Source organism: Saccostrea cucullata, unplaced genomic scaffold, assembly GCF_032062105.1.
Source record: "Saccostrea cucullata isolate Sc308-1 unplaced genomic scaffold, CSIRO_AGI_Scuc_v1 ctg1209, whole genome shotgun sequence".
Lineage (NCBI taxonomy): Eukaryota > Metazoa > Mollusca > Bivalvia > Ostreida > Ostreidae > Saccostrea > Saccostrea cuccullata.
This window is the reverse complement of record NW_026918210.1, coordinates 72,726-85,658: the sequence shown is the minus strand read 5'-3', so window position 1 is coordinate 85,658 and position 12,933 is coordinate 72,726. Positions and strand designations below refer to the sequence as shown.

Below are 12,933 nucleotides of genomic sequence, written 5' to 3'. Positions count from 1 at the left end.
GAGATTAATGTCCAATTTACTCATTAGCAATCTTTAAAAATCTTAAATATTAAATATAATTGTAAAGAGGCGAATGCTTCTATTCTTAAAAAAAAATGTTAACTGCTTCAATCAAGGTGACTTGACAGTTACCACAGTCCCGAAAGTCACTGGTAGAGTTGGAGAAAGTGTAACCATTACATGTATAAAATGTATAATTTTTTTCCTTTTTTTTAATTAAGGTGGGTTGACTGTAACCACGGGCCCGAATGTCACAGGTAGATATGGAGGGAGTGTAACCATTGTATGTACTGTAGAGGGTCCAGAGGTAAACAATATACTGTGGAAAAAATACAGAGATAATAATCATCTTCAAGACATCACCACAGGTGGTTCAAAATACACAGGAGGAACAGTGTCAATTCCATCTCTAACAATAAACAACCTGACTGATGATGATATTGGACAGTATCAGTGTACAGCTAGTAATCCTGGTGGAACTTATCTAAGTAATAATAAAGCCACAGTCAACGTACTCGGTAAGTATTCAGGTTATTATTAATATTTCGTAAATGATATATGGTAATCATTGTATTATTAATGTAGAAACAATATATGAATGTATTGTTGTTTAAATAATAACTATGTTAAAACAGACCGGGACATTTATTATTGTGCATTTTAGATTGATTCACTGTCTGTTATTTACGTTTTTTTTTTTGCAATCAATATAAAAGTGAGTTAAGTATTTTTCATATGTCAATTTATAGTTTTTACCGCTCTACTATTTCCTTAAAAATATTTTTTTTCAGATCCACTTCCACCTAGTTCTATTTTATACAGTGAAAGTTCTTTTGCTCACAACAACCTCACCTTGAAGTGGACTCCTCCATCCAATACCTTCTTTACCATATATATGAAGTAATGATTGACAGCACAATACAGTTTACTGCAGATAGTAATCCAAGGATCCATTTTACAATGAAATCATTGACCCCTGGTAAATACTATGTTGTCAGTATCGTGACAATCAGTGGTACATTGAGTGATGAAAAGAGGAGTACAGCCTACAATGAGACGATCAGAATTACCCCAATAAGTAAGAAGTAGATTTTTTACTGCTAACAATTCTGTTGAAAATATAAATTCAAATTTTGCTAGGATTAAGAAAAAAATTATTATTCATTCGATATATCTGTCTCATCTTTAGAACCAGGTCCACCTATTAATCTAAGCTGTCCACAACATCCAAAGGACATCTCTTTAGAAATATCTTGGGAGCCTCCTGTCAACCCAAATGGACAGATTGTGATGTATCAGATTCACGTAAACCCTGGAAGTCCTACAGGTCTTACTATCAACACAACAAACAATGTGACAAACTACAATGTCATGGGGTTAAGTCCAGGTACTTTTATCCTTGCAATTATTGATTAATGTGTGAATAGATTATTCAAAGTACGTGATTATCACACTTCCGCTTGAAAAGTGGAAGGGTATCGGGATGGCTTTGGGGTACCCATCTCTTATCTGCAAGTCCTCGTTTACCTATGAATGAAATTGTATGAGATTTTCACACAGTCTTTGTTAAAAGGACCCATTGTGCACCTTCTATTTTTCTTTTTGATCAGACACATCATTGAGTTTAAATTTATGTTTGGGGTTTTGGCATGTAATAAATATCTGATAATTTTCTTAAGTTTTGTCTTTATGTTACGGAGTGGAAAAATATGTTCAGATGTTTTTCTGGATTTTTTTAATATTATTAGATAACTCAATTCACAAATAATGTTAGTAAAGATTTAATTTTATATACCTGTGTACATCTTTTCGTCAAATGCGATTGATGAAGTGTGAATTAAATCAACAAAATTTCTTTAAAAAGCGATCTTAAAAAATCATTGCGTTTCTATTTAACATCAAATTAGCACAAACTTTGAGCTGGGATCTAAATATGCCACCACAGACCTCATACATGACACACGCCGATATACGTTTTATGTTTTGCCTATTCAGTACATTACTTTGTTTATATTTCACTTCAGATTCACTTCCTAAAATTATTCGATATAAAATATGTCACATAAACTTTTATCAGTTGCATAAATCAAGATAAGGCAAGAAAATGTGTTAAATTATTACATGTATATATATAAAGTATGTATATTTCAGAGGTAATGTATAATTTCACTGTGCGGACAATCAATGATGCAGCAGAAACACAGAAAGTTAGTTATCCCAGTGAGGTTATCATCTGTTCAACAAAACACGGAGGTATTTTAAAACAAAATTGCTATACACAAAATTAAATAGCAAATAAAAATTTAAATTACTTTGTTAAAACTCATTCCGATTCCAGCTATCCATAGATGATATAAAAAATGTTCGGGTTTCTGAAAATATCCATTGTGAAATCATAAATTTCATGGGAGTTTAATTTTTGTGGTTTTGGGGAATGGAGAAACTCACAAATTTATGACCGCCAAGAAATATAAACTTTCATCAAGAATTAAAACAGACTAATCATTTCCAAAGTACAAAATAGAAAACTAATATAAAACAAGGTATTCCAACCTCTGATGTTTGGAGGTCCGTGTTTGCGCTGCTCCTATTTTGTATTGTTTTATTGACTTCGATATTGAATACTGTTCGTTATCTCCATATCCTTACATGAATATCATTTTGTTGTAATTCCAAACATTTCTGATGAGAACTGCATACGAAAAGAAAGCTTTATTGAATAAATAGAAAAAGAAATATATAATTTAAACAATATTTATTCAATAAATACTGAAAATACTGATTGGGCAACAGGCTAAAAGCCTACGTCCTCTCTACGAAATATTTGAAGCACTATTTAAAACAATATTGAAACTAGCTGCAGATCTGTAGCTCTCTGAAAAAAAATTATTGATAGACCGGAGAGCTACAGAGCCACCCATTGAAAAAACTGTATATTGCGCACAAAAAAAAAAATGCGCTCGGTTGTCGATTTATTTCTCCATGTTTTTAAAGTGTGATCTCAAAATATTACTAAGCGTGTGTCCCTAACATATTCTTTGACTCTTTCCACAACAAAACATTCCTCATATTTGTTGTTAATAATCCTCCTGGCCCTGATATTGCAATCATCGGACATTTCGCTTATTTATACTGCCATTTTGGTTTTAAAGATAATTCGGTCCAATATGCTTCGTTCAGATGTCAACTACGAGAGAACTTGATAGAGGAGAGAGTAATTTTTTGAAATCTTCCATTTTTTTGCAATTGAGGTAAGAATTTGGAAAAATTATTCAAGAATCGAGCGCACTTTTTTGTGCGCAATACATATACAGTTTTTTCAATGGGTGGCACTGTAGCTCTCCGGTCTACCAATATATATATTTTCGGAGAGCTACAGATCTGCAGTTATATTGAAACAAAACTGTTTTGCTTGAAATATTGGCATTCTTATTTATTTTCAATTTCAGTATCTACTCATCCAACTAAGTTGATTATAAGTGAAATTGGTAGCAGAGGTTTTAAGATTAGTTTTGAAAAACCTGTTAATGTGAGCGGTCAGCTAGCTGGATACAGAATCATTATCTTGGAAGGACAGACATGTGTACAAGAGATCCTTCTTGTAGGAAACTGTCCGCAATGTAAGGTAAGAAACAAATATATTATTATAAGTGAAATACTACTTGTTTTGATTGAAATAATAGATTCATACTGAATACTTAATAACAGTATATGTCAAAATACAAAATTCTTACTTTAAATACCTACTTAGCAGTTTATATACATTCATATAAATTGACACATTTATCTACAAATAAACCTCACAGCAAAAAAATTGTTTCCATGGAAACAACTAAGAAAATGTGTGGAATTAAGTACATTGGTGCATTTACAGGGCTTTAAAAGAAATTTAACAAAATATATGGCTCTCACTCACTAGAAATGGGAAGTTAACCATGTATGTACATTACGTAAAAGGAACCCTATTGTATGACCCCCTCCCCTGTCCCCCTAAATCAAATATAGGTTTCCAAGTTAAAGACTTTTAGGTTTGGGAGTTATACCCGGTATAACAGACAAATATTGAATGCTGTGTTATCTTACCATAATTTTAGTTCACCTAACCATTCAAGATGATCTTATGCTCTACACTTATACCCTGGTGGTAGTATGAATGTCAGCATTGTCAACCCTGATAAAGTGTAAACAAAACTGGATCAAACTTAAAGCAAACTTGCATGGATGCTTGATTTGACCAACATTTTTCAGATGAGTAAAAAGTAATTTTGAGGAACATGTCCATTTCAAAGTAATTATGAACCCAATTGTAAAAATCCTGCATGGACGGTGCACCTAATGACGCATTATACTACGATACTGAGTTTATTTTTAGTTTTATGGATGTGTGGCAGGTGTGAATTTTTTTGCAGATCCATACATATCCAAGTTACTTTATATAATCCAAACCCTTTGTGACCGAACCTGCATGATTCGGATGATGCATCTAGTGATACGCTCTCCCAGACCTGGCCTGGTTCTGCATCTTACAAAAATTGATTTATGGTTCCTCTTTTCTAAGAAATCCATTTCCAGGGACTATATTAGGACTATTGAGTAAAAAAGTAACATGCTTTTAATGCTATAGTTATCATAATTTGCTTTGGGACTTCATTGCCTTATTTGTAGATGATGTTAACTGAGGTGAGCTATGCTATTCATTGCAGAATTTTATTATGTTTAAAGGATATAATTGACTGTGAAAACCCAAAGTTCATCCAATCTGACGATATAAACCAGCCTGTGGTACACCAAGTAACAGATCTTAAACCTTACACCCACTACATTGTTAAAGTGGCAGCAGTGAATGGAAACGGTGAAGGACGCTTTGATAACGCAACAGCAAAGACTGATGAAGAAAGTAAGTAATCTAATGAATTATTTAACTCTTCCATAAATTGCATGCATCTTTTAGAACAAAAAAAAAAAAACAAGATCTGTAGACTTTTCTTTGATGAAGACTTAAAATAAATTTATAGCATTAACATTTGAGATTTTTTTACTCTTAAAACAACATTTAGCATTTAGTTTTTTTAAAATGAAGCTTTTTTTACCCACAATGATTTATAAAGTTTTCTTGTCCCAAAATGATTTTTTAAAGTCTTCTTGTTATTTTATCATTTTTATATTTAATTTCATCCTGATATTATTCAGCTCCACAAAAACCTGGAAGTTTAATAGCAACTAATATAGAATCCAAGACTCTTAGATTGTCTTGGGATGTAGCAGGTCCTTCACCTGGCAACACAACATACACTATAGAAGTGCATGAAGGGACTGATGAGACTGGAACAAACTTTATCCTGAAACAACCAAAACGAAACACATATGGTGAGTATACTTTTCACTAAAAAATGCCAACAAACAATATGTTCAATACATTGCACTTGTAATTTATCAATTTTTTCCAGCTTAATTCATTAATTTCTAAAAATGTAAGAAGACACGAGACTTGTAGAAGATATTTGATGTGACTTTCAAAGCCCTAGCATTAACCATTTTTGGAATTTTAACCAGTGTTACTTTTTCAAAGAAAACCACTGCAATGTCAAATTATGGTGTAAAAATAATTATTGATACTCAAAGAAAGGTCTTGTCACATGGAAAACAAATGTGAAGATGCACTATGTTATGCACAATCATGCACGTACATACGTATCACTAACTTGAATAACAGTCAATGGACCAGAGTATACATTGGTTACTAAACAGTGTAAAAGGTCCATAAACAATTTATCAAAATGCACCTCAGAAAACTGAAGAATATGTCCCCCTGTTAGAATAAAGAGACTGGTAAGCTTCATCAAATCATCCTAGAAACATAACTACAGTTGTATGTGGATTTGCACTCTATAATTAAATTGAAGGGGTGGATGTATTTTTTCTAAGTTAAAAGACAACATTTCAGTCATCAATTCTCCAGTGTTTTAAGATCAAGATTTCCCTCACTGTTGAAATATGCATTAATTTTCATGTGTTTCTTTTGCTTATATCAGTAATACAATAAAACAAAATGTTATTTAGGTTTTCGCATGAAGTCATTGTCCATAACTGATCTGGAGGAATACTGGCCGTACAAGTTCAAAGTTATCGCTGCTACAGTTAAAGGGATTAATGCATCAGATTTATCAGATATTGTCAGAACAAAACAAGCAGGTTTGTCTTTTAATCATGTAAAACTGCTAATATATAGATTATACATTTTGAAAATGAATTTTCAGTTTAAATGAACAAATTTTAGGTGAATGCAATATGTTAATTAAATAATTTATCTGATTGGACAGAATGTAATTTTAGATCTATCCTCTTTGGGTCTCCTGAGTCTTATCAGTTATCATACATATTTGTCGCAACTTCTTTGAGGCTACATAAGGTCCCACCATGAAATAAAAAAATCATTGCGATAAATAGAAAGCGAAAATTCTTTTTAGTAGTTCTCTTTGTTTATAATACTAACACCACTGCAAATAAGAATGAATGATAAATACTTCTACTGTTATTCTTTTTGAAAAAAAAATTATGTAGCGCCAGGACAAGTAGAAAACTTTAATATCAAAAGAAGAGATGGATATTACAGAATGGCATATGTTTTATGGAGCATCCCGTCACCAAGAAATCGGAATGGTGTCCTAGAAAACTATCATTTTAAAATCCTTCATAATGGGGTAATTATTTTTGACATACCCGGTATTTTAAAAATAAAAGTTTATATTCACATTATTCTAAAGCTTAAGTTAAATAAAAGTCAGAAAATTCTGAACTTTTAATCTATCATTTTTAAGCAGAATATTGCTTACATGATACTTAATTTGCCTTGATAATTCCTTCTACAACTTTCTACACATATTTTGTCAGAACAATTAAACAAATATTAGAAATCGGTTTATTACTAGGACTTGATTTTTTTTTTATAAAATAGAGAAAAATAAAAGACGTTAAACTAATTCTCTTCACACAATATTGCATTAGGGTATTTTAATTTCACCGTTATTGTTAAATATATGTTGTGTAATAGGAAAGGAGAAACATGGGAATTAAACTTGGGACATCCATCACTAATCAAGTGCTTTACCTATGGAGTTAGTTGTCCATGACCCAAACTATTGCATATGCATACAATGAATTGATTTAAATGCATTCTTCATATTTGGCATTCTTTTTTTACAGACAGAGATATTAAGAGCAACCATTCCAGTCTCCCTCTCAATACAACATGTTGAACAAAATTTTACAGTTGTACCAGAGGAAACATATACTGTAACGGTAAGTCTTAATCAAATATATTTTTTTTTATTTTTCTTGGAAATCAATTAGACTTCATTTTATATAATACTGCCAATGCACATTTAGTAATTTCATGATTTGTAGCATTTTTACACACTGATATGAATACATGTCTGTCTTTTATTCTCCTCCGAGAAAAATTTACGAGTTACCCGACCAACTTTAACTCGCATATATTAATCGCCATGAACCAATAATTTTGCTTAGTATTTGTAGATTACTGGGCATGTTTCATCGGTCGCAAAAATTAATTGTTGTGGATTGATTTCAAACGAACGAATCGCGAATAAAAGATGATGTGAATAATAGTTAGATTACAGTACTAGTTTTCTTGTTCATCTTCAATCCTTCTGTCCGTCCTTCCATCAAACCCGTGGGGATCCGGGTTAGAATAGGTCCTTAGTACCCCCTTGCTTGTCATAAAAGGCGACTAAATGGGGCGGTCCTTCGGATGAGACCGTATAAACCGAGGCCCCGTGGCACAGCAGGTGTGGCACGATAAAGACCCCTCCCTGCTCAAAGGCCGTAAGTGCCGAGCATAGACCTAAATTGGCAGCCCTTCACCGGCAATGGTGACGTCTCCATATCAGTGAAATATTCTGGAGAGGGACGTTAAACAGTATACAGTCAATCAATCAATCCATCAAACTTTGCCCTTAGTCCAGTTCAGGATAACTCTATTGTTAAGATATTTTAATCAATCTTCATATATTGACACGTTTTGACGTGGCTAAATTTACATTTTTGACATTTATGCCCTTTACCTTTCCTTTGACATAGCTCAGTTTCAGAATAAAAAAAAATTCAAAATAGTTTTATTACACTCTATATTCTAATGCATTTTAGATGCATATTTGCATATTGGCAAAAGTATTCAACTTTATCAATATTTTTATATCTTGACCCCTATTTTACTTTGTCTCCACTTTTTTATGTTTATCTCACTTAAAAACCTTAGAATCTTTTATTAAGTTTAACATTCGCTGATAAATAATATAAAGTTTTATCAAGTAATATAATAACAGCTAATTTGATGACATTATACTGTTCCTTTACATGATGTTTCAAAGACAATGGATGACTGTTTTCCTTGTTTTAAAGGTATATGTCACAAATAATGAGAGTATGTCAGGTCAGGTTGTCCAACAAACCTATACGGTACCTGCTGGTCGTGAGTATTATTGTTTTCTTTTTATAAGGTTATTTTAATCTATTAAATTAGATAATTTCATCGTAAACATGTTTTTAACTCATATGAGTTCAATGCTCAATTGTGCTTTTTTCATCACATTCTTTGTCAAGCGTTTGTTTGTCCAATTGTACACCTTTTACATTCTCACCTCAAATTTGACAGCAATTTGTAAGCTGTGTTTAGGTGTATCAATGAAGACGCATATCCCTCGAAGGAAAAGGGTGAGGCCAAAGTGGCTAGTCTAAGTTGTACATAGATATAAATAAGAAAAAAAAAATTCAAAGTCTTGATTAATTATATTTGTATCAAAATATTTTCATGTATCATACAGTCTAGTTTATTCAAATCTTGACCCAGGGAAAAAATGGAGCAACAAATGGCAATGGGAATTATACATAGGAATATGGAATGGTTGGTCTGACAAGTACTTATTCTAAGCTTATGAGTTGTTTTCAATTTATTTTGCAAGACCAGGAACTGTTAGATGATATTTATATCCATTTAAAAATGCCTCAGTAGTGAAATATTTTCTATCAAATTTTACAAAATATCACATTTAACTGATCACAACCAAAACAAAATAATGCATTTGTCAGTGGATATGATTAGTTTTCTAACAATCAAGTCCAGCTGGACCATACAACACAATGTTACGAACTCAACGTTTATTTCTGATCCAATGTACAATGTTTCAATTATGCGCCAAAAATTTACCTCTCTTTTGTTTTTAAAGTAACCCTTTTGAATAATTTTGATAAATGGATTCTGTAATTGCAGACTGATTATCAATATATCATATAAATTACTAACATAAGAGACCAATGGGTCAAAGACATATAGACATGTTGGTTTGTTGCGACAGAGTTCTTTGAAAGGAGTAAAAGACTTCACGTTTTCCACACACGTTGTGATTTATGGAAACTGGGTTGTTGATGGGTGAAAATTTCTAATTGCAGAAGGAATGGTTAAATCTTTTAATCTCAAGTCAAGTTTATTATTTCATTACAGAGAAAATTGACGAAACTTCAGATGTAGGTGTGATTGTTGGATCCATAATTGGAGTAATAATTGCGATTGTCGTTGTTATAGTGGTTTTGATCTTCCTACAAAGAAGAAACAGGTGTTGTATATAAGGATTAAAATTTTGTCATATTGCTTCTGAATTAATTATAACACCCCTGATATTTTGGATATCCGTGATTTATTGTTCTGTTCGAAATTTGTATTGTTTGAAGAACTTTTGATCTTGAATACTGCTCCGTATCTCTATATATTTGTATTTCAGAATAGTCAAATTAATACGTAAACATTTATATAAATATTAAGTCTAACTCAATAAGAGAGTATTATCAAATTATGGGTTCATGTGCCATGGAGGAGGAGGTATCCCCAGTCACATCCGCCATGTGCTCCTTGTCATGATTGAGAAGTAAGGGGAAAATTTTCCGACAATTTAATGTGTAAAAAATATGGGATGCATTCAGTCCCTAATTATTTTTTTTATGTTGTATTAAAAAAGCATTGATTGCAATGCATGCTTTTTTTAAAATTCATATAAGGCCCCAAAAATTAATCAGTAGTTTCTCAGGCACCGCCGCATCAGTTTAAAAACGGCAGCATTGATCAATTTTATTGAAATATTGAAAAGGGAAATAACCCAATTTTCTATTTTTCCAAGTTGAAAAAGAAAATCGAGTTATTGCCCTTTTCATAAATGCTAAGATAGACGTTTTTATTAGAAAAACAATATCTTTCTTCTTTTTATTCATTCATTCATTCGTTCTTTATTTCCTCCATTTGGAGATTTGAATTACAACACATCAATTACAACATATATACATCAATGAGAAGTAAAAAAAGATAAATATTTATATATATCTGTAGAACAAGTATATACAGTTTGTTTGTATATGCTGTATGAAAACTTAAAAAGAACAACCTCATGTTTGTGTTTCATACACAATGTCGTTGTAAGTGGCTATACTAGAAACTATAAATGAAAAACATTTTAACATAAACTTCTTTTTGTCTAATACTTGGTCATGGGTACCCCTAAGAACAGATAAGTAAAAATCGTACTCATTTAAACTAACAAAATCTGTGTAAACATTGCTGTATTCTGCTGATAATTCAAACATAAATTCAGATCTTTCATTAGATGTTATAGAACACGACGCTATGGCATGTTGAAAAGTGTTTGTAAAGGGATTCGAGCAGATTATGCACTGGTATATGTCCTTTTTGGTACAAGAGTCCATAGATTTGCAATGAACTTACCACTTGCATTTCTTTTGTTGAAAGTGGATATGCCCAGAGTGAAGCCAAATGCACAGATGTATGGAGAAACTTGAAGTCCGTGAAATCTGGATCGGAGTAATTTACGTCTTTCCATGAAGAATTGTAGTGAGAATTAATAGCTTGTTTTACGATATTCTTCCAAATATTTTTGGACGGAAAACTGGAATTACTGATGTATGTATGAAGAAATCTTTCTAAGGAGTATTTCTGGATAATATGGATAAGATCTTTGACAAAATCGAATTTTGATGTCTGGTTATGTTCAAGATACTCGAACATTCGTAAAGTAAATACTTCAAATACTGCTTCAAAAAAAAAGCCTGCCTGCCGCATTGTATTTTGATTTTTTTGGCCTGAGAAACAATTGATTAATTTTTTTTGGCCTAAGTAAAACACAAATACTTAAAATATGTTGCTTTATGTAATAAGTGGAAAGGTACATGTACTCTATGAATAAAACATTTCAAGGGATATTAGGACAAAGTGAAGACATTCATTTATTTGTCTTAGTGTCTTTGAGGGTGTCTGTGCCTGACAAGAGAGCATCAAATATGAGGTTTTTTTTAAGGAAAAATCAAAACGACAGTAATACGTATGCAGATTTGGAGTTCAATCAACGAACAAAAAGGTAAGTATTGAGAGAAAGCCAAATGTATTGCTGACAGTACATTCTTTATTTGTTTGTAACTTTCTCAATCTTTTTCTCCCCGATTCTTGTTTTAATGTCGGTTATGTTGTACTTTAAAATATAGATGTTCTTAAGAACTGTTTTCAGATGAAGATGATATATGACATCTTTTGTAGTGAACAGGTTTATCTCAAATTGGAACTAGGAACTCAACCAGAGAAAACGTAAGTACTCATGACTGCTGGCCCCCTTACCATAAACTGAGAATAGACTGAAGTCAAAATTTTGATTCTGAATAACTTTAGTTTTAAAATATGTTCTTAAGATTTTGCAGTTATGTGTAATATCTAAATTTCAACAAATGATGCAAATTCAGTATCATTATCAATCTTTTTTAGAAACTTTCATTGATTTGAAATTTTGATTTAAGTTAATCTCAAGTTTATTGTCAGGGGGCTTGGGCGGAATTCATAAAACTTCTTAATATATTCTTAAGTTTGAAAAATCACTTAAGTCATGGTTTTTTACTTAACTTCCCCAAGTTTTACTTTAATTTGGTAGAAATGCTTAAGTCTAATTCATAAACGTACTTAGTGCTTAAGTATTAACTTAAAGTTAAGTGTCCTCAGGAGGTTTTTAAGTAGATAAGAATTACTTAAGTTTTCTTTATCACATATAAAAATAACGGTAAACAGGAGAAATTTTTATCTTTTAGCTGGAAACCATGCTATAACATCTAACTATGATCTCTTTTTGACTTTGTGATATTAATTAACTGGTAAGATGCAATTGTGCAATGTCTATGACATAGCTTTACAGATTAGTTTTGATGTAATACACATAGAACTAAATACCTCCTTCACAAAAGAGTGTGCTTTTTGTTCGGGAATTTTTTAGTGCTCTAATTTTCTTAGAATTTAACTGAGGAATTTTTTCTTAACTAAGAATTTATTTATACTTAAGTGTGTATCTAAGCATAATTCTTAAGTATCTTTATGAATCCCAGCCTTGATTACGTTAAAATTCTTCAAGTACAAATGAAAATCATGAATATATATATATATATATATATATATATATATATATATATATATATAGAGAGAGAGAGAGAGAGAGAGAGAGAGAGAGCACAGAGAAATTCACTTTTACATGGATATCCACTTCCGCCCCAGCCCGGGGTTGAACTCTCCACCTTCGGAATCTGTCTCCTAGCAGTGCAGGAACAGCGCGCTAGACCGCTCGGCTATCTAGGCAAGTCTAAAAACTTGCTTTCGATGTCGATGGAATTCTCGCGGCGCTGCCCTACACTACACGGTCATTGAGAATAGAAGTGAGATACAGTTATTTGGACATTAGTTTTTAACAGAAGATTGTTACCAATAGATGTTGTAATGAAATTAATTATAAATTATAAAGCACATTTTACAACAACTCTTAAACTAACATAACTGCCCTAAGTGAAGAAATATTAATACAGAAAGCACAGAGAAATTCA

The 12,933-nt window shown here is 31.9% G+C and overlaps 1 protein-coding gene across 1 annotated transcript in view; it reads left to right on the top strand.

The window, feature by feature from the left end:
* Positions 1-12,933, top strand: part of LOC134259333 (phosphatidylinositol phosphatase PTPRQ-like) — a 35,117-nt gene that overhangs the window by 16,222 nt on the left and 5,962 nt on the right. Inside the window, 12 exon segments of the mRNA XM_062741928.1 lie at positions 222-518; positions 792-886; positions 889-1,078; positions 1,190-1,387; positions 2,152-2,253; positions 3,450-3,625; positions 4,723-4,897; positions 5,191-5,367; positions 6,061-6,192; positions 6,562-6,701; positions 7,204-7,299; positions 8,422-8,491. Of these exon segments, the coding sequence (XP_062597912.1) occupies positions 222-518; positions 792-886; positions 889-1,078; positions 1,190-1,387; positions 2,152-2,253; positions 3,450-3,625; positions 4,723-4,897; positions 5,191-5,367; positions 6,061-6,192; positions 6,562-6,701; positions 7,204-7,299; positions 8,422-8,491 (1,848 nt within the window).